The 21,304-nt window shown below is 42.0% G+C and overlaps 1 protein-coding gene across 7 annotated transcripts in view; it reads right to left on the bottom strand.

Annotated features, from left to right (window-relative positions):
• The window catches only part of NTM (neurotrimin), an 821,237-nt gene that overhangs the window by 7,723 nt on the left and 792,210 nt on the right, over positions 1–21,304 (bottom strand). For 4 of the 7 annotated variants that reach the window (XM_087706369.1, XM_087706375.1, XM_087706370.1 and 1 more), the window contains 2 exons: positions 17,470–17,621; positions 8,605–8,640 (listed from right to left, as the gene is read on the bottom strand). In XM_087706369.1, the coding sequence (XP_087562495.1) occupies positions 8,605–8,640; positions 17,470–17,621 (188 nt within the window). The remainder of the gene's footprint in view (positions 1–8,604; positions 8,641–17,469; positions 17,622–21,304) is intronic. The other 3 variants (XM_087706371.1, XM_087706374.1, XM_087706373.1) reach the window with 1 other exon arrangement.

The raw sequence follows: 21,304 nt of genomic DNA, 5'->3' as shown, positions 1-21,304 counted from the left end.
TGTGAAAAGAATCTCAAAAAGCCTGCCACTCACTTGCCTTAATAAGATGCTATTTATTTATTCCAGAGAAGCGTTTTTAAAAAATAAATGATTTTGATGAGAATGCCAGTGGAACTGCTTCCTAAAAAGACAGATTTGCCATATTACTACTATCAAGTTCCATGTGTAATGGGCATGCACCATTAACCTTGGAAAAGGAAGGCTGATATCCATTGCATTGCACTCAAAATATATCCATGCTTCGCACCCAATCGCTCGAGGTGACAAACAAAATCACTTTATACGCTGTGCTAACATTCACTGGGTTCCATCCACCCTGGCAGTTAAACAAGTTTATTTCCTGCCAGGAATAAACATGGGGGAAAATAAGAGAGTTGGAATTTGTAAGGCAAAGAAGTACAAAGCTAAGCTCTGCAAGCAAATTTGAGCAACAGATGTGAAACCCTGCACCTCTAGTTTCCATTAAGAACAGTCATCTCTGCCATCTTCCATCAAGTCTCACTATTGTGGCCCACCAGCAGCCAGTGGAGTTGGCAACAGATTTGGACAGTGAGGAGGTTGGGGTGGAACATGGGTCAGTCTTGGAGTCTGGGGAAGGCTCTGATGAGGGCTCTGTGTCACAGGTAGAGATGAGGGCAGGGCTGTCTGACCGTTATCAGCTGCCTTGGGAGTCAGACATCAGTGAGGCAGAGGAACATGTGGAGCCTGTTCCCACTGTGCGCATGCACAGAGTTGCCAGACGAAGGGAACAGCTAAAGAACAAGGGTCAACTTGGGAGTAAAGCCACAGGTGGACGATGAATGGCCCCTCCCAGAGGAAATAAAAGAGGAGCAAAAGGGGAGTGGAGTTTGCAGGAGACAATTAGTTCACTTAATTGGTTCGTGACTCTCTGAGACTCCTTGCCAAGTTCTGCAGATATCGGCCTGTCAGCTCTCCAAGCCAGATAAGGTGTGTAACCATAAATCCACCTTTGAAAGATTTTGCCGACTGTGAATGAGCAGAATTCACAATAAATTAGTAAAAGGGGTTTTTGACGGGACAAGGAGTTTGTTTCATTGCTCCCTTGGGAAGCCTCTGTTAGAACCCTCACCGATTAACTTAAAATATGTCAAATGTCTCTCAGTCTTGTACATATTTTTCCTCTATTGCTTCTGTTTCTTTAACAATCAGCCGAGAGAACTTTACGTTGAAACCGATTGTACAAAATAGCAAAAAAAACCCAATCCTGCTCACCACTTTCAGGCAAACGAGATGGGGTCACACCAGTGTGCATTCTGCCCTTCTTTTTATAGTATGATTAGTGTTATTATATTTGAAAAGCTTTTTAAAACACTTTATCTTCCAGGAGAACTCTGATTATTGAATGTGATGAATGAATGGTGGAGGGAAAGAAATTCCAAATTAAATGAGAATTGGTTGCAGGTATGTAAACCTATCAGTTTCTGGTCATTTGGCTCTGGGGAATATACTTACCCTGGGATACTATCTGGTGATCAAAATAATTCTCCAGGGCCCTTCCTGTTCTATATTTGATTCCACTCACATTGTGGTTTAGCTTGTAGATTTATGGAACCGATCACAGAAACTGTGCCTACCCACTTTGCATCCTTAGCTCTATTATGATTTAGATGTATTTAGAAATTGCTTTTCTATCCACCAGGGAACACAAGCGGATGCATAATTTATTAAGAAAAACGCAATAATACAACGGTAATCCAATAAAGGCGAATATCGAGCCATTGTTTAAAAACACAACAAAATAATGTTGAAGTTCATTGCGGCTATCAACATTTAGAGTTTTCTAATGGTTGACGGGACAGATCCCCCTGTGGATTAAGTCACTACGCAAACTGACTTCTTTTAAGATTTAGAGATCTTAAAAGCTTCATTTATACAATGAATCAAATGCATTGATAAAAACAGGATCGCCAACATGATGGCTAACGTCCAATGACAGATAAGGCAGAGGAAGGAGGAGGAGGAGGAGGAGGAGGAGGAGGAGGAGGAGGAGGAGGAAGAGGAGGAGGAGAGCAGCTTCATGCTAGGATTTCATCAACATACTGTACATTCAAATTCAATACTCAACAACATGCTTCTCACAAATATTTCACCACATATGGAAACAGCTAAAAATTGGGGATTACAAAATCTGACCCTCTTTCTACATTATCCATATTTCATACAGGACCATATTAAAATCTGAACAGGAAGACACATTTTAAAGTAGAGTTGAATGGCTGTTGAAAATATATTTAAATACAGTGAGTAGGGACTTTCGACACTGTAAATAGAATATCTCCTATTATCCTTTTAAAGTAGCTAAAAGTGGGTTCGGGACATTCTGTCATTTGGGAAGGATACTTTTTTGGGGGGGCTACATAACCTTCTGGAGTGATGGGAATCAACTGTACAATTACAGGTAGTCCTTGATTTACAATAGTTCATTTAGTGACTGTTCAAAGTTACAACGGCTCTGAAAAACCTATGACCGTTTTTCACAGTTACAACTTTTGTAGCATCCCCATGATAGCAATAGCAATAGCAGTTAGACTTATATACCGCTTCATAGGGCTTTCAGCCCTCTCTAAGCGGTTTACAGAGTCAGCATATTGCCCCCAACAACAATCCGGGTTCTCATTTCACCCACCTTGGAAGGATGGAAGGCTGAGTCAACCCTGAGCCGGTGAGATTTGAACAGCCGAACTGCAGAACTGCAGTCAGCTGAAGTAGCCTGCAGTGCTGCATTTAACCACTGCGCCACCTCGGCTCAATGATAACATGACCACAATTCAGATGCTGGACAACTGGTTCATATTAATAGAATCCCTTATGACAATAGAATACAATAGAATCCCTTATGCCACTAGGCTCAAAATTTTGGGCTTGGACAACCTGGAACTACACCACCTATGTTCTGACTAAGCACAGTACACAAAATTGTCTGCTACAATGTCCTATCTGTCAATGACTACTTCAGCTTCAACCGTAATAATACGTGGGCAAACAATCAATACAATTCAAGGTAAACCGCTTCAAACTCTATTGCAGAAAATAGGACTTCAGCAACAGAGTAGTCAATGTTCTACCTGACTCCATTGTTACATCCTCTAACCCCCACAGCTTTAACCTTAAATTGTCCACTGTGGACCTCACCCCATTCCTAAGAGGTCCGTAAAGGGGGCGTGCATAAGCGCACCAGCGTGCCTACCATCCCTGTTCTATTGTCCCCATTGATTTGTACTCCTTTCCAGTGTTCGTGTCCATGTTCGTACTTATGCCTGCTATCCTGTACATATTTGACAAACTAATAAATAAACAAATAAATATTTATGACTGTCGTTGTGATTAACAGAGTCACGTGATCACCTTTGGTGACCTTCTGACCCAGCAAAATCAATGGGGAAACCGGATTCACTTACTAAGTTGAACTAATGTGGCAAGCAACATTTAATTGCTTGCCACATTAGCTCACTTAGCAACAGCTCACTTCTGTTGCTCACTCAGCAACAGAAATTTTGGACTATCTGTAGTAGCTTGGACATCTTAGATAAATCAAGGACTACCTGTAATAGCTTGGACATGTTGGCTGAGTGCTACCTTCACATTAAACTAGTGTCAGGCCTGCATTTATATTCCTTTTAGAATTTTGGCCTGCCACACTTTCTCTTATTTCATTATGCTGTTTCTTTAAGTATAGTCAATGGGAGGGGGGATTAGAAGGAGTAGGATTTGGGAATGTATTGTTTTTCATTCTTTGCTAGAAGCCAAGGTCATCCTTTGTCTCCACACCAGTACACCTGACCGGAAAAAGCTGGGCATGGATGCCAGCTTGGAAGAAGGAGATTGGACCATGTGATGGACTGTGGGTGTGGGGACAAGGTCATGAACTTTTAACTGGGTGGGATTCTGATGTAACTTCCAGAGTTGGAATCCCCACAGCTATGTGCCAACGTGCCTGCTTTATTAAATTGGAACTTTAATCATAGTTTTGCCTTCGACTCTGATTTAATTCTACATGGTATTTGGAACACTGACAATTAGAGGGGAAGGGTGTAAGAATAAGGACAAAGAAGGCAAGGCAATGGGAATTCAACACCTAGGCCCAAATCTAAAAGCGTAGTTGACTTTGGTCTCTCTCCACATTGTATGAATGGATTCCAAGATATGCCTACTTTGGGGTGGTCCATCAAAATGTTTTCATCCCATCCCTTCCCTTTCCCGAGTCTTTTCTGTCCACCCTCTTCCCTTGAAGCCCTTGAACATTCATTCCTCATCCATCATCCATAACATCTGGTATAGAGGCCAGTAATACTTACATGGCAGAATGTAGGGAGCATGAGGAGACACATAAGGAAGCCATGCAGAAGGGGAAATAAAAAAAGAAACAGAAAGAAAGAAAAACGAGTTAATAAATCAGCTCTTTTTCTTTTCTTTTCTTTCAGAATGAGGCAGCTGAACATTGGTGTTTGATTCTGCAAGGGGCGAAGGGATGCAAACTGACAGACAAACCACATTCATTTTCCGAAAATCAAGGATGGGATCTGATGGTGGTCTGGAAAATTAGCATTGTACCTCTTCAAAGAAGAATGAGAAATTGGATGAAGGTCTGGCTCAGATTCCTCATGTTACCTGCGTGCCTTATTTTATTTTATTTTATTGTATTGTATTTTATTTGAGGCCTTGGGGCTCTCTATGCTTGGCTGTTTTCTTGGAGATGTCTCATTACCCGACGAGGTAGCATCTTCAGTTCTTCTAAGAACTTAAGAGAATTCTGGTGCACTGATAATGTTACCTATCGTATTTTGGGAGTATAAGACGTATCTTTTTCCCCCAAAAAAGAGGTTGAAAATCTGGGTGCATCTTATACACTGAATACAGCATTTTTGGTCTACCAAAACCCCGTCTCCTTTGCAAAAATGGCCATGCACAGCCTTTGGGAGGCTTCCAGAGTGCTCCTGGGGGCTGGGGAGGGCAAAAAAAGGAGCCGAGGTTGTGCAGTGGTTAGAATGCAGTACTGCAGGCTACTTCAGCTGACTGCTAGTTCGGCAGTTCGGCTGTTCAAATCTCACCGGCTCAGAATTGACTCAGCCTTCCATCCTTCCAAGGTGGGTAAAATGAGGACCCGGATTGTTGGGGGCAATATGCTGACTCTGTAAACCGCTCAGAGAGGGCTGAAAGCCCTATGAAGCGGTATATAAGTCTAACTGCTATTGCTATTGCTATAAAAATGAGTGAAAAACAGGCCATTTTTTGCTCTATGTTTGCCCCTCCCCTCCAGGAGCACTCTACAAGCTTCCTAAAGGCTATGCATACCCTTTTTTGGACAAAAAAGGGCCCTGTTTCCATGAAAAGTGGACCATTTTGGGGAGGTCTGCAGAGTTCAAAAACTTTTTTAAAAAGTTTGCCTCTTCAAAATCTTGGTGCCTCTTATACTCCGGTGAGTCTTATACTCTGAAAAATAGGTAGTTGGATAGTGAAATGTCTACCAGGTTCAGGGGCATCAGAGACCCCAAGAGTTCACCCCTAAGCTGCAAATATTCTCTTCTATTGGTGATTTTTTTCTTTAAAATCAACCAGTTTACATATTTAGAACTGAGGCGTGATTTTCTACCAGAGATTGTGTCTGTTTCTGCCTGTCATCTCCATCTACCAGGTGGTACAACTTGGGACCCATTCCAGCCAGTCCTACAACTCCTTCTACTGATGCCCATCCTCTATTTATCAGGCCACCAATTGCATTTCCTGTTTTTCCCCCATTGTCAATATTTACTTCAAAGGCCTTGTTTCATTTTTGTTACCAGGACACAGGGGAGGGAACTTCAGCAGCCCAGTTGGCATAGGGATACCTCAACAAATATTTACAGCATTCTTCGAATGGTTGACGAGCTTCACACACATTTATGATAAGTAGAACAATGCGGAGTTTGTGCATGCTGGCTTCTACATGCTCCTTTAAGGAAACCAGAAAATCAAATCCAGCTAATGGGTCCAGTGTCTTTTTGCAACAGACCCATATATCAATTTCCACCTTGACCAGGGAAGTCTTCTAAGAACAGGAAGAATAAGAAGTTGTAAATGTTAAATTCTTCCAGTGAGCATAATTCTTAGACATGTGCCAATCTCACCTGGTTTTATTAGAAGTTTCAACTCTTGGTTCTTTCAAAAGAACCTTGAAATGTGTCTATGGAATTTGTCAGTCATCCAGGTCATAGTTGTCTCAAAGGTGCTTTTTCAAAAGGCCCATGGACTGTTTTTTTGTTTTTTGTTTTAATTTGAGAGAGAAGAAGAAGAAGACATTTTGCTCCTCATCCAAGAAGCTTCATCAGTTACAACAGAGGTACAACTGATGCGTGACCCGTCAAAAGCGCGGAGGACAAAATCGCGCTCGACGAAAGCGCACATGTGACGTCATCACAGCGCGATGAAAAAAATTAAAAATTGAAATAAAATTAAAATTAAAGCAAGCCGATTCACATAAAGGTAAGGGTTAGGTTTAGGGTTAGATTTAGGGTTACGTTTAGGGTTAGGTTTAGGGTTAGGTTTAGGGTTAGGTTTGGGGGGGTTAGGGTAAGGTTTTAGCTTTATTTTTACATTTTTCGATCACAGTGCGATGTTTTCGTTGCGCTGTGATGACGTCAAATGCGCGCTTTCGTCGAGCGCGATTTTGTCCTCCGCGATTTTGCGGTGGAACCTAACTGATGAAGCTTCTTGGATGAGAAGTGAAGCATCTTCTTCTTCCTCAAATAAAAAGCAATTCAGTTGCCTTTTGGGAAAAAAAAATACCTTTGAGATGACCTTAAAAAGCATTTCAATGATGATTCATCCAGGTAGATCTGTCTGGAGGTTAAGTGATGGCAACTGGACTTTCTTCTTAGGCTTGAAATGCTTTGGTGTTTCTTCAAGTCAGATCAGCAACAAAATGATTCAAACAAAAAAAAATGAAAAGTCCAGTTGCTGTGACTCAACTTCCACACTCGAAAAGCATCGTTTAGTAAGGGACAAAGTATCACTTCAGCATTAGTACTCCTTGGTTGATTCACAGGAAATTTTATTAAAAGGAAACTTCAGAATTGTATTTGTAATTGGCATTGCTGGGGGAGGATTTATTTTCCCTATTTGGCCAGGGTTCTATTCATCATCATATCCATATATGAAAAAAATGGGGGTGGGTGGGTAGATGGATGGGCAGGACCAGTGGTGGGATTCAGTCAGTTCGCACCTATTCAGGAGAACCAGTTGTTAACTTTCTAAGCAGTTCGGAGAACTGGTTGTTGGAAGAAATCTCATTTTGTTTTTTCCCCACTTTACAGGGCTAATCCTGTAAGAAAGGCAGGAAGGGAACATTCTGGTGTTGTTTCTAGCCTAATCTTGATTGCCCTGCTTACAGAAACTGCCTCTCCGGTTAACCCTTATGGCATTGTAACAGCTAAGGCGAAGCGGCCATCAATGTGAGTGACGTTGAGTTGGTCATGCCCACCCGGTCACATGATCACCAAGTTGCCACCTACCCAGCTGGTCATTAGGGCAGAGAACCGGTTGTTAAATTATTTGAATCCCACCACTGGGCAGGAAATATTTCTCCAAAGAACCTCTAAAGGATTTGCAACTAGTAGTCCCTAACTAATAGTGAAGGGCTGGAAATAGATGTTCAGATTTTATTTTTCAGTTTCTTTTAAAAAGAAAGCACATCTTCTAAGAAAAGGAATGTTTTTGGTTTTTTTTTTAGAGTGATGTGCTTACTTGTTTACGTATACTCAAAATATAATAGAAATTTCAAGAATTATGTCCTGGGAGTCTGTCCTCAGTAGTCTTTTTAAATGATAGAGTCAAAGGGCTGGAAGGGACCTTGGAGGTCTTTGAATCCAACCCAGGGTGAAATTCAGCAGGTTCTGACAGGTTCTGGAGAACCGGTAGCAGAAATTTTGAGTAGTTCTGAGAACCGGCAAATACCACCTCTGGCTGGCCCCAGAGTGGGGAGGGAATGGAGATTTTGCAGTATCTTTCACCTGCCATGCCTACCAAGCCACGCCCACAGAATCAGTAGTAAAAAAAATTGAATTTCACCACTGGTCCAACTCCATGTGTAAGGCAGGCATCCTTATATCAACCTGGACAAATGTTGTCCAGTGTTTTCTTGAAAACTTCCAATGATGGAACAATGACAGGCAAGCAGTTCCATTGATTAATTGACAGGGGTAATTAATTCAATGACTTTTTTTTTAGCTTTAACCCATCTGATCAAGGGAGTTGATCAGTGGGGCAGTTCCCAAAATTATTTTTATTTTGTGGGTGGTGAAGAGAAAAAGTAAGTGGTCAGAATCTTGAAGACTTTTGATCCTTGAAAGGGATATTTCTCCAAAAGGAGATCTCAAGTTGGATATTGGAGCTTTCAACTGCTGATCAGACATAACACGATGGACGAAAAGGAGACCAACCTCAGACGGTACCTTCTCTGGACAAACCCCACCCCCCCACCAGCAGGAAGTGGTACAGTCCTCCATGCAAATCGAACAGGGGAACAGGCAACGTGAATCAAAGGTGGGGGAGGGGAGTTGCAATAAAGGGAGGCAGAGCAGATGTGACATACAGCAAGACAATACTGACCTTGGAACAAGGTTGAGCTTGTGGGCTCACTTATTTCTAAACCAGGTAAGGAAACAATGGAAGAGAAAAAAAATGAAGATAAAAAAGGAAAATAAATATATCGCTTCATAATTAGCACTCCACGAAACAGATTGTGTAAAGAAGAAATGGAATGGAGGAGGAGGAGGATGAGTAGATGGGCAGGGAGAGAAGACAGACTCTGAAATGGATGGGAAAGTAAAACAAATGAATAAATAAGACCCAGTGCTGTTGGAAAGTGAAGCATAGAAAGTAGGAAGAGAAAAGATGATTCCATGAAATGTAATTCATAATAATGTCAGCCTTGCAAAAAAGTTGCTCTCACTCTAACCCTTAGGAGGACCACACATAAAATGTTCTTGGATTTCTTGATGTTATCCATCGAGGTTTGTTGGGTATTTGGAAGAAGATCTATACAGATCTGATGAACGTCTCAGCCCTGTGAGAAGGAGCTAACTTTAGAAGAAAATTATCCATTGGAAGCATCTCCAAAGATAAAAATGGTTCTTTTCCCCTTCTCCCTCCAAGAAACAAAAAGCTGAATAGAAGATTTGTTATTTAAAATTTCTGATGGCCATTGTTATTTCCATTTATTGCTCCCTCAGCCTGCCTCCTCAATGTTCCTTATTTCCACCGATATGAGAAATGGCGTGACAAACCAAAGAGTTTCAAACAAGAGCCGAGGTGGCGCAGTGGTTAGAGTGCAGCACTGCAGGCTACTTCAGCTGACTGCAGTTCTGCAGTTCGGCTGTTCAAATCTCACCAGCTCAAGGTTGACTCAGCCTTCCATCCTTCTGAGGTGGGTAAAATGAGGACCCGCATTGTTGGGGGCAATATGCTGACTCTGCAAACCGCTTAGAGAGGGCTGAAAGCCCTATGAAGCGGTATATAAGTCTAACTGCTATTGCTATTGCTATAAGAGGCAGCAAAGAGCATTGTCCATGCTCTTTGCAACAATAACTTGCTTGCTAAGAATGTAGTCTATAAAGCCAGATAATTAAAATCCAAACTAAGAACCAGAATCCACCAACATTGTTATCATCATCATCATAACCACCATTACCATAGACCTGAGGCGCATGCACAGAAGCAAAAAAATAAGATGGCGGAGCCTACAGTGTCACCAATAGAATTGCTTCGGGGGCGTGGCCGGCGAGATACTCCCTACTCAGCTGAACCAGTCCGAACGGGTAGGAACCCACCTCTGATATGTCTAATTCAGTGTTTCTCAACCTTGGCAACTTGAAGATGTCCGGACTTCAACTCTCAGAATTCCCCAGCCAGCGAATGCTGGCTGGGGAATTCTGGGAGTTGAAGTCCGGACATCTTCAAGTTGCCAAGGTTGAGAAACACTGGTCTAATTGATACAATTACTGCTCCGTGCTTCAAAATGTCTTTTATGTCCCTGATATTTTACAGAATCAGAGCAAAAGACTTCACTTTTATATAATAGAGGTGTTTTTTTTAAAAAAGGACCATCATAGTTACATAATAGTGACTATTTTAGTCTGGAACATACCCCAGAAACAGATACTATAGATTTATTAAGTAAAATAAACCAGAGTCCAAGTCTCTGTATCGTGATCCAAGTGCTGGTATGAGGTTTTGTCCAAAGCTCTTATTGCCTGCTGCTGTTAGTGTGGTTATTTGTGGGATGGATGGGAAGATCTCTGCGTTGTGACCCGGCAGCGAAGGGACAGCTAAAGAATGGGGGTCAACTTGGGAATAAGACGATGAATGGCCCCTCCCAGAGGAAATAAAAAAGGAATGAAAAGGAAGTGGAGTTTGCAGGAGACAATTAGTTCGCTTAATTGGTTGGTGACTCTCCGAGACTCCTTGCCAAGTTCTGCAGATATCGGCCTGGCAGCTCTCCAAGCCAGATAAGGTCTGTGACTGTAAATCCTCCATTGAAAGACTTTGCTGGATGTGAATGAGCAGAATTCACAGTCAATTAATAAAAGGGGTTTTCGTTGGGACAAGGAAGTTGCTTCCTGCTCTTGGGAAGCCTCAGTCATGACACTCTGAACACCACCGACCTATCCCTTACTGCATGAATCACCAATGCAACGGACCTGTGCTTCCTGTAACTTCCCTCTACCAGGTCTTCTCTGTCTGCATTGGAGTGGTGACCTCCTTTTCCCAAAGCAGTGGGAAAGCTGATGAAAAGACCGTTTCAAACATGATCTCTGCTCTAAGAAAGAAAATAGCAATATAGCAATAGCAGTAGACTTATATACCGCTTCATAGGCCTTTCAGGCCTCTCTAAGCGCTTTACAGAGAGTCAGCATATTGCCCCCAACAATCTGGGTCCTCATTTTACCCACCTCGGAAGGATGGAAGGCTGAGTCAACCCTGAGCCGGTGAGATTTGAACCGCTGACCTGCTGATCTAGCAGTAGCCTGCAGTGCTGCATTTAACCACTGCGCCACCTTGGCTCTAATACCCGTTTTAAATGGGGGAACTCTAAATGGAAACTGATAACGATTGATGAACGAAGAACTGGCACTTCCTAACTAGGAATAACGTTAGATAACTAAAATGCCACTCGTCCTGGAAGTATGTTTGGTCCCACAACTTTTGCAAGGCTGTATGGTACAAATCTGTGATGATGGGATGGGATAGAAGTCATCAGGAGTTAACGAATCAGCATTATACATCACTTTAGCTCCTAATGTACAGATGGGTTAACTATCCCATTGTTTGCATGGTTTCATCCGCCACTACAGATATTTCCAATTGCTTCCTCTCCCTCTGCCCTCTTACATTATTTCAGGCCAACCAGCAATATTTACTTAATATTGCATCTTATTCATCACCGAGCGGAAGCAATTGCATTGATTTCCTTTGACTGTCAGTTTCCGTCTATTAGTAACTTTTGAAAGACAACTTTATGTTGCCAAATTTGAGCTGGCAAGTTCTAGCATTACATGTGCTTTGTTACAGTTCTGTTGTAGGTTTAACTTTCTCTTTTTTTAAAAAAAATTGAGATGGGCTGAGATAAAAATGTCTTGATCGAGGAATATGGATGGAAAAATATACACCTTATTTTCTTAAAATCCTATCTAAGGCAGAGAAGAATGAGGTTGAGGAGAGGAATGATAGACAATATTGTTCCTGGGCTTCTATATTGATTTTCCATCCAATGTTAGTCACAATAATATTAACAATGCTGGTGAAAATTTCTTTCCAACCATTATTTTTTAAAAAAAACAATGCGAGATTTATCATACTTAAGTTCTCCCACTGTCGCTACTATGCACTTGATGAAGGAAATAGTAGCATCCAAGAAAAAAATGACAAATCAATTTTCTTTTCTAAAGGTAGCCTCTTTCTAACTATACTTCCAACTATGAAGGAAAGATATAAGTAAAGAAAACACTAAGCAATCAACCATCCAAAATGGCAAGATTGAAGAAAGCTCTCTGCCACAGCTCCATTCAAAGTCAGTTTATAGTAAAGAGCCGAGGTGGCGCAGTGGTTAGGGTGCAGTACTGCAGGCCACTTCAGCTGACTGTTATCTGCAGTTCAGCGGTTCTAATCTCACCGGCTCAAGGTTGACTCAGCCTTCTATCCTTCCAAGGTGGGTGAAATGAGGACCCAGACTGTGGGGGCGATATGCTGACTCTGTAAACTGCTTAGAGAGGGCTGAAAGCCCTATGAAGCGGTATATAAGTCTAACTGCTATTGCTATTGCTATTGCTAAAGTCAGTTCATTTTTGCTAACATATTAAAATGATTCTGTTGTGAGAACTTTGTGCCGTCCACTATTCCTATCTCTCAAATTTGGTCCTGATTAATAGCCGACCCTGGTCAAAACACAGATAATAACCCCGAAGGACATTCAAAGGAAATCTAATGTAGGCATTCAGAAGGAATTTTGACTGGACTGTTGGAAGAAAGAAGAAATGTTGTAATACCTTCTGCTAGTGGAATAGGTGCTAAAATACAATACTTGTTCAATCTGATTATCATTGGATCATTCATTAGAGAATAGATTTCTATGTTCATACCAACTGCTATAAAGATACATCGACAAGGATGTAAGATGTGGGTAAATCTTGCATCATGATGATGTTGCGACATGTTTTAAACATTTTTTCTCACACTACTAATAAGATAAGTGTTAGATAAGTGACTACATCTTCCTTGACCATAATACAGGGATGATTCAGCCTTCCAGTGACATGTCAGGTGTTATACTTGGAAGAGTTAGCAATAAAAGGAAACATTTTTAGGGGCGTGCATAAGAGCACCCTCGTGCCTACTGTCCCTGTCCTACTGTCCCCATTTATTTGTCCCCATTTCCTGTGTTCTTATTCATGTTTATTCCAATTCCTGTTATCTTGTACATGAGTGACCAACTAAATAAATAAATAAATAAAACATGGTGGCTGGATACCATCATAGCTGACACCAGCCAGATATAGGACAATTCAAAGAAGTAGTGAAAGATTGGAAGATGTGGAGAGACCTGGCCCATAGAATCGTTTAGAGTTGGGCATGGTTGAATGGATGATATCATCATTATCATCATCATCATCATCATCATCATCATCATCATCATCTTTTGATCCCATCTTATGTCCTATCCCTTCCTTGTTCTCATGAACCTTGTTTGCCATCCCGGTTTGTAAGAACCATGTTGTCATCTTTATGGACTAAGCTTTTGGACAATGGATGTTCCTGGTGGGGAGCCTCAAGCTTTATATAAGAAGGCCATCTCGGAATGGTCCATAGATAGATAGAAAGGCTCGGAATTCTGGGCAATAACGCTGGTTTGAAGTCGTGTGAAAGCCAGAAGAAATAAGGCCCTGGAGGATTTGCTCACCTCCACTTCCAGTGGTCTTGAAGAAGAATGAACGGCCATGCTCTTTCTCTTAACACAAAGAAGAAAAGTAACAAATAAGACAAGCAATTACATCTGTCTCTGGCTGTGAGCAGTGTCAGATGGATCCATCACTTTAATCAGAGTTCTGGCGTCTGCAGAAAATAGTTTCGAGATAAGGGTTCAGTGTTCTCCCCACCTTCCTTTGCTATAGTCAATTTTTTTATTTTATTTCATGTCCAAGCAATAGAAAGCACAACTTGGAAGCACGCCTGGGATTGTGGAGATGCTTGGGTTGTTTATTCTCAAACGCCTCACTTAACAGATGGAGCTTCAGGGTAGCAATACCAGGAACGACTTGGCGAGATATTTTTTCTTTTGCTTTTATTTTTGAGAAGATGTAAAGATTTGACATTCCTTGCTGTTAGTATCTCTCTAAGCCTGGGAGAAGGGAATCTTGCAAGAACTAATTCTAGATAGAAAATACCTGTTGTTGTGGCCCGCCAGTGGCCAGTAGAGCTGGCAGCAGATTCAGACAGTGAGGAGGTTGGGGAGGAACATGGGCCGGTCCTGGAGTCTGGGGAAGGCTCTGATGAGGGCTCTGAGTCAGAGGCAGAGAGGGGGCCAGGCTCATCTGGTAGCTATTTGCTGCCTCTGGAGCCTCCGAAGTCTGACATCAGTGAGGCAGAAGAACAGCGGGAGCCTTTTCCCAGTGTGTGCATGCGCAGAGCTGCCAGAAGGCAAGAACAATTAAATAAACAGGGTCGACTTGGGAAAAAATAAGGCTTGGAGATGATTGGCCCCTCCCATAAGACATAAAAGAGGAGCGAACGGGACGTGAGCTTTTGCAGGAAGCAATTCGTTCATCTGGTCGGTTCAAGCTTTGAAAACTTCTGTTTGATTCCGTGCTAAGTTTGGCCTTGCTCTGCATTTGGCAATTAGGTCTCTGGCAGCATTCCAAGGGAGATAAGGTCGGTGTTTATCAACATTCCCCTGAAATACTGTGGCAACTTGAGCAGACATCTGTTGGAACCTTCACAGACTGTTTATGAAGCCTTGTGGACTGCTAATTATAATTTACAGCTGTATAAATAAAAGAGGGTTTTTGGGATGTAGATTGTGATTTATGCTTTCTCAGGAAGCCTAGGTCAGAACACTTCCAAAGCATTCCTGAAAATGAGCTATCCAGAACTTCCAAAAATGTGAAGAATTCATGTTATGGAAATAATCTTTCAGGAGGAGGAAGTTGGCGGAAGGGGGAGGGGAGGCGGACACCACAACATCCTATGTTGTGAGGTGTTTTAAATGGATTTGTTGACGTTATCATTAATAGCAACATTTTACCAAAGATCTAAGGTTACAGGATCCTTTTTTAGCATATTGCTTGCAGTGGTAGGTTGCAGGCGGTACGCCCTGGTACGCGCGTACCGGTGCCTGCCAGAAGGAGCAGCCACCGTACCGGAACGGTGCTTTGGAGGGCCTGCTCGCCCGCTTTTGTTCCTTACCTATATTTGAAGGAAACGGGCCATCAGCACATGCGCACGCAGGATATGCCCCCTGCGCAACGCTCCGCCAAACAGCTAGAGCATTGCAGGCGTTGGGTGTACGCAGTGCGCGTGCCCATGGTGCATGCCCAGCTCCCTTGCAGCATACCAGTTGCAACGGGAGCTAAAACCCACTACTGATTGCTTGGTACTTTGCAGAGAAAGACTAGAGAAGCGAAGTTGAAAAGACCAGTTAAATCCATAAGAGAGAAGAGATTAAAAAGGGGAAAAAAAAAAAAAAACACTCAGGGACTTTAGATTGGGGTGTCCAACCTCATCTACTTTAAGACATGTGGACTTGCCTGGGCTAAAAACTTTGGATACACAATAGTGTTAGATAAATGGCAGAAACTATGGGATAGAAATGTCAAATTGACTATATCAACTGCATATAAAGAAATATTGTATAAAATGTTTTATAGATGACCTTTTGCACTGGCAAGACTGGCTAAAATGTATACAGACCTGCCAAATGTTGGAAGTGTAATCAACCATTGGGTTCATACTATCATATGTGGTGGACTTGCCCAAAAGCTAAAAAAATATTGGACAAATATTTGGTTGGGGGAAAAAAAATTATAAAGCAGCATATAGACTTGAAACCAGAGATATTTTTGTTGGACATCCTAACAGGAAAATATGATTTAAAAAACCTATATATCTGGTTTTACATATACTAACTGCAGCCAGAATTGAATTTGCATAACAATGGTAAAATGATGAGATTCCGTCAGATGAGAATGTAATTCGGGGGAAACCTAGAATATGCAGAAAAGGACAGATTAAGGCTTATTATTTAGGATGAAGAAGAAACTGAATATTTTTTTGACGTGGGATGTATTTTATCAATGGTTAGACAATAGAAACAGAAGTTAGAGATATAAAAAGAGGGAATGTTAATGTGAAGAGAATTTGACGATGAAGACGTTATGTATTATTGCAATTATATTAATATATAGTTACATTATTCATTGTGACAAACATAATAATAAATATGTGGATCATGACTGTTTAAAAAACTGTACCCAGATCACACACTGTTTGATGGAAATGGAAAGTAATATCAATAAATAAAACAAAGTAATAAGTAATAATTAAAACAAATAAAACATTAAAAAAATACACATGGACCTCAACTCCCAGAATTCCTGGCTGGGGAATTCTGGGAGTTGAAGTCTACAAGTCTTAAAATCATCAAGGTGGAACATCCTTGTTGTTCATGTTATAAAATTAGCAAGTAGCTGTTTCTGACATTGACTTGATTTCAGATGGTTCATCGGTTCAGGTTATTTTTTCCAGTTATTTTATATGCCTAGTAGCCCATGGAATCAGATTTCTTTCGTTCCCTGCCATGATGGGAAAATAGTCTTCTTTTTAAGTGAGTGGAAAGGAAGAACCATTTCAATAAGGGAAACTATTTTTAGTAAAATAAGTCCTAACAGCTTTCAGTTTGAAACTTTGGAGAACATCCTTGCTACTTCCAGAGGGGGGGGTGGGGGTGGGAAATCAAGATGAACCGAGAGATTCTTTTTTTAGGCAGGATGTTCTGAAACAATGAAGAAGAAGAAAAATGGTTCTTTTGTTGCATTTACACCCTGCCTTTTCTTAGAGAGCTCAAAGCAGCTGAACCCAAAGTTCCTCCTAATTTTATCCCCGTAATAAAATCCCTAGAGGCTACTTGGGGATGAAAGGAAAGACTTGACATATGACACTGTCCAACTGCTACAAATATATGGATGAGATACCAATATGATACAATAATATAATGATTACTTCTGGGGAGTTATCTGCACAACCATAATAAAGTTATAGAATCCGTGAGAAAAGCGGATGGAGAATGTGGATGATTTGAGAAAAGTAGGATGGTGAAGTCATTATTTATGATACATGTGATATTGGAAAATATGGCTAAAGGAAGGATTGGTCTATAAACTGATTTTGTGCCATCAAGTGACTGCTTTATTCCTAAACTCTCTTATGCTGGTGGAGACATCTGGTATTTCAGAATTGTATTTACTGGAAGCCCTACATTGAGAAATCCTCTGAGATCTTATGTCAAAGCTTAAACTGTAGAAATAATGAGGTAAGATGTCTTTTATCCTAGCCAGGTTGAGTGTAAGATGACAAGAGAGAACCTATTTATTGTTGAGCAATCACATCTTAAAACACTAATTTATTAAACCGGTTTGTGTCTTGATCTGTTCTGATTTTGTATAGCTTTCCATATAGGCCCTCCTTTGTTTTACCATTGCTTCCTTTTCCCTTATAATTTGACAATTGAGCCAATTATACAGAACAATGCTGATTATTCCGTGGGTATATTCAACCCGAGACCCATCTGTCATGAATGTTTTAATTTGGATTCCTATCATAAAGGGGGAATTAGACTTCAATGACCTAAGTGGCCTCCTCTAACATTATTCAACAGTTCTGTGAATCCCAGTGCCATCTGAATCCATCAACTTATTTGCTACTTACCGTAGAGAATAATGCTAGCATTAGTGTTTCCTAGTTGGTTGTAGGCAACACAAGTATAGTTTCCATAGTCTTGCTCAGAGACATTGAAGAAAGTAAGACGGGAGAAGAAGGCCTTGTTTTCCACTTTCAGCCCTTTCTGTCCTTCAAGGAGCCTGAAACACAGGAATTACAAGGTTAGAGTCTCGGAAAATATATATTGGAAAATATACGGAAAATATAAGTCTCTCTCTCTCTCTCGCGCGCGCGCACGCACACACACACACACACACACAAAACCACAAAGATGCAGACACACATATTTCATGTATTAGCACAGTTATTGTCAGGCACAAATAACCAGGAACATTTGTTAAGTTCGAAGCACAGAAAAGTTTATTATTGCTACCTCTAATACAAGTTGACTAATCTAGTGTTAGTCAACATCTAGTTGACTGTTGTGGCCCAGCAGGAGCTGCCGATGGACTCCGATAGCGAGGAACCCTATGAGTCTGCTATGGAAGATGTGGAGGACCCTGGGCAGGGTTCAGTCTCAGAGCAGGGACCAGAGAGGCTGGTTGGCCACCAGGAGGTGCCTGAGGCATGGAGCAATGTGGAAGATCAAAGGGAGTTTGTCCCTGATGCCAGGCAATGGAGGGCGGAGAAATGGAGGCAGCAGTTATGGAGACAGATTCATAAGAAATAATCAAGCCCAGGTGGTTGTGGCTTGGCCCCTCCCAAGAGAGTATATAAGAAGAGACTTTGGGAGGAGTCCTTTTGCAGGACACAACCATTCGTAATAATATGGAGAACTCCTTGTCTGGTCTGCCTTGTGTTCCCGTGTCTGTTGGAGTCTGGGTTGCTGCCAATTTCTTGCTAGTGAGTCGTATCTGGGCTTTCAGCCAACAGGATTATAATTGCTGTGAATAAAGAGTGGCAAACAGCTAAGCCTTTGTCTGCGTTCATTACCGGACGGAGGGGGGGCAGGACAGTTGACTAATGGTCAAAGCTAAACTGGTACTAGATAAGGGTGAATGGAATTGGCTTGACTTGGGTCCCTTGTGGCAATACAATGACTCTAAACTGATGGCACACTTAATCCTGCCTTCCAGCTAAGCCTCTTCTTCAGTATCCTCTTTTCTTCACTACCAGTTCGGTAGCGGAAGGTCTGTGATGACATCTTGGTGGGTGGGCAGAGCCTAGTGCCACCGCCACCACTGGTTCACCCGAACCAGTGCAAACCGGTAGAATACCACCTCTGTTCTTCTTCTCCTACAATGGTATATAATTTCTCATTTGAGAAAAACCTCAAATAGCTTGCAACAAAATTACAAGAAAGTTGTAATAGAATACTCAAATAATCAAATAATGCTATTAATTATTATTAACCCAATAATGAATGTGATTAGTTGCTGGGGAAAGCCAAAAGAAGAACCTTGCAATTTCTAAGTTTCCTTTTCTCCCTAGCTCCCTTCTTTTTCCTCAGCATAGTTTCAGATATCTTTCCAATTTCTCTTAGCATTCCTTTTAAATTTGTTGGAAGTGGCAAAGGATAGCATTACAGCTTTTCACTTCTCTAAAAGCTTTCTAAGTAACCATACTTCCTAATCAGAAAAAAAGCTCCATAGAAAGAATTGCACCTTTATGACTCTTTTCCCTCACATTTCTTTGAAGTGTGGGAAGCCATATAAGCTGTAGACCTCAGGAGGAACAAGTCTATAAAAAGAAAAGACAGGACATTCACACACACACACACACACACACACACACACACACACACACAAAGAGAGACAGACAGACAGAGAGAGAGACAGACAGAGAGAGAGACAGAAAGAGAAAGACAGACAGAGAGACAGAGACAGTCAGAGAAACAGAGAGGGGCAGAGACAGAGACAGAAAGAGAGAGAGAGAGAAGAGAGAGAAGAGAGAGAGAGAGAGAGAGAGACAGACAGTCAGACAGACAGAGACAGAAAGACAGTTTCATTCTCCATAAATATCGGCAAAGCCACCATTCTCTACTCATCCATCAATCTTCAGCTCTCTTGTGAAACTGAATGGGACTTGATAGAGAAATATGTTGAGAATATTTTTCTACATGTATTATCAAGAGCATCTAGAGATGAGTTTTGATCCTGTAATGGAAGGATCAGTTACTCTGTAGGAAACAGATAACTGAAAAGAAGAGTGATCCATCTGGATAATCCTGAAATCAAGCATGGGGAACAGGAATATCAAATGGAGGCTATTATTATCAAGGTCATCTAGCCTTGACGTTACAATCACACAAGTACCTGGATTGTTCTTTTCAGATCATCAGTATGAATATTTAAAAAATAGGTGCAAAAGATGTGTGCCAAAGCAGCTAGTCCATAACTAAGCAGGTTCATTCTCTACAAATAATTTAAGCCAGGGGTGTCAAACTCAATTTCATTGAGGGCTGCATCAGGGCTGTGGTTGACCTCAGGGGGCTGGGCAGGCTTGGCCAGCTGGCTGGGTGTGGCCAGCTCGACACCACTCACTGGACATGGCTGACTGGGTGGGTGTGGCCAGCTCGACACCACTCACTGGACATGGCTGACTGGGTGGGTGTGGCCAGCTTGACACCACTCACTGGGCATGGCTGACTGGATGGGTGTGGCCAGCTTGACAACACTCGCTGGGCATGGCTGACTGGGTGGGTGTGGCCAGCTTGACACCACTCACTGGGCATGGCTGACTGGGTGGGTGTGGCCAGCTTGACACCATTCAGTGGGCCTGGCTGACTGGGTGGATGTGGCCATCTTGACACCACTCACTGGGCATGGCTGACTGGGTGGGTGTGGCCAGCTTGACACCACTCAGTGGGCATGGCTGACTGGGTGGATGTGGCCAGCTCGACGCCACTCCCCAAACTGCTGGCATGTTTCCCCTTCACACTGAGTAGACCGGACTGAAGCTACACTGGCCCAATGTTTCCTCTTTGCATTAGGTAGACTGGACCAAAGCGACACTCCATGGGCTGAATCTGACCACATCATGGGCCGGATGCAGCCCGCATGGCCTTGTGTTTGACACCCCTGATTTAAGTTAGTCAATAATATACTCATAGGCAATTCCACATTCTAGAGCCAAATGCAGGAATCCAATCCCACCAATAGGCAAATTGTGGAGTCCTTGGTCCTCTCTGAAAGAGAAAGAATTTGCTTGAAGAAATTTTGCTGCCCAACTAGGTAAGATCTCCCATGCACAACCAAACTCAGAAAACACCTAGGACCCCTCAGTTCAACTCGTGAGCTACAGAGATTCCCTTCTCTTAAGGCAGGAATTCCAATAGCTGAGCTGTAACATGAAAGAGAAAGAATGGCCACAAGTTCACCGTGGAGATAAAATAGTTATAAAAGACTGCTGCGGTTGTTTGTAAATTGTATTGCTACCTATAATTTAATGTATTTGAGCGCTGTAACTAGATTGGAGCGCCTCGCTTGGGGATAGAACTGATGTAATTTTCCATGTTCGCACAATCCCTTTATGAAGAGCTTTCGCTTAAAGTATATATTGCAACTGGTTGAGCCAGGGGTTTAGTCTCGTTCCAGGAGATGAGTTCATTGCAAAAGGAGAAAGGCCTGCCACTTGGTAGCCTGGACATCACTCAATTAGCTCACGGGGACATTTCTTCACCAGGATTTAAATCATTAGGGTAATGATATTGATCACACTTGTTGATCTTCTGGGATGGTGGGAATGCATGCATTCATCGTGATCTTCCTTGATCTCTCAGTATCCTTAGAGATCACAGTATCTTTCTGGATCAATTTAGGGGTTAGGAGCAGGAGGTTCAATGGTTGTCCTCCTTCCTCTAGGTGAGTTCCAGTCAGGGTTA

The sequence above is a fragment of the Thamnophis sirtalis genome, unplaced genomic scaffold (genome assembly GCF_051295495.1).
Source record: "Thamnophis sirtalis isolate CommonGarterSnake01/CBP01778 unplaced genomic scaffold, rThaSir2_p1.2 scaffold_2, whole genome shotgun sequence".
NCBI classification, from domain to species: domain Eukaryota; kingdom Metazoa; phylum Chordata; class Lepidosauria; order Squamata; family Natricidae; genus Thamnophis; species Thamnophis sirtalis.
The sequence above is the reverse complement of the archived record's forward strand: the minus strand, read 5'-3'. Positions and strand labels throughout refer to the sequence as shown.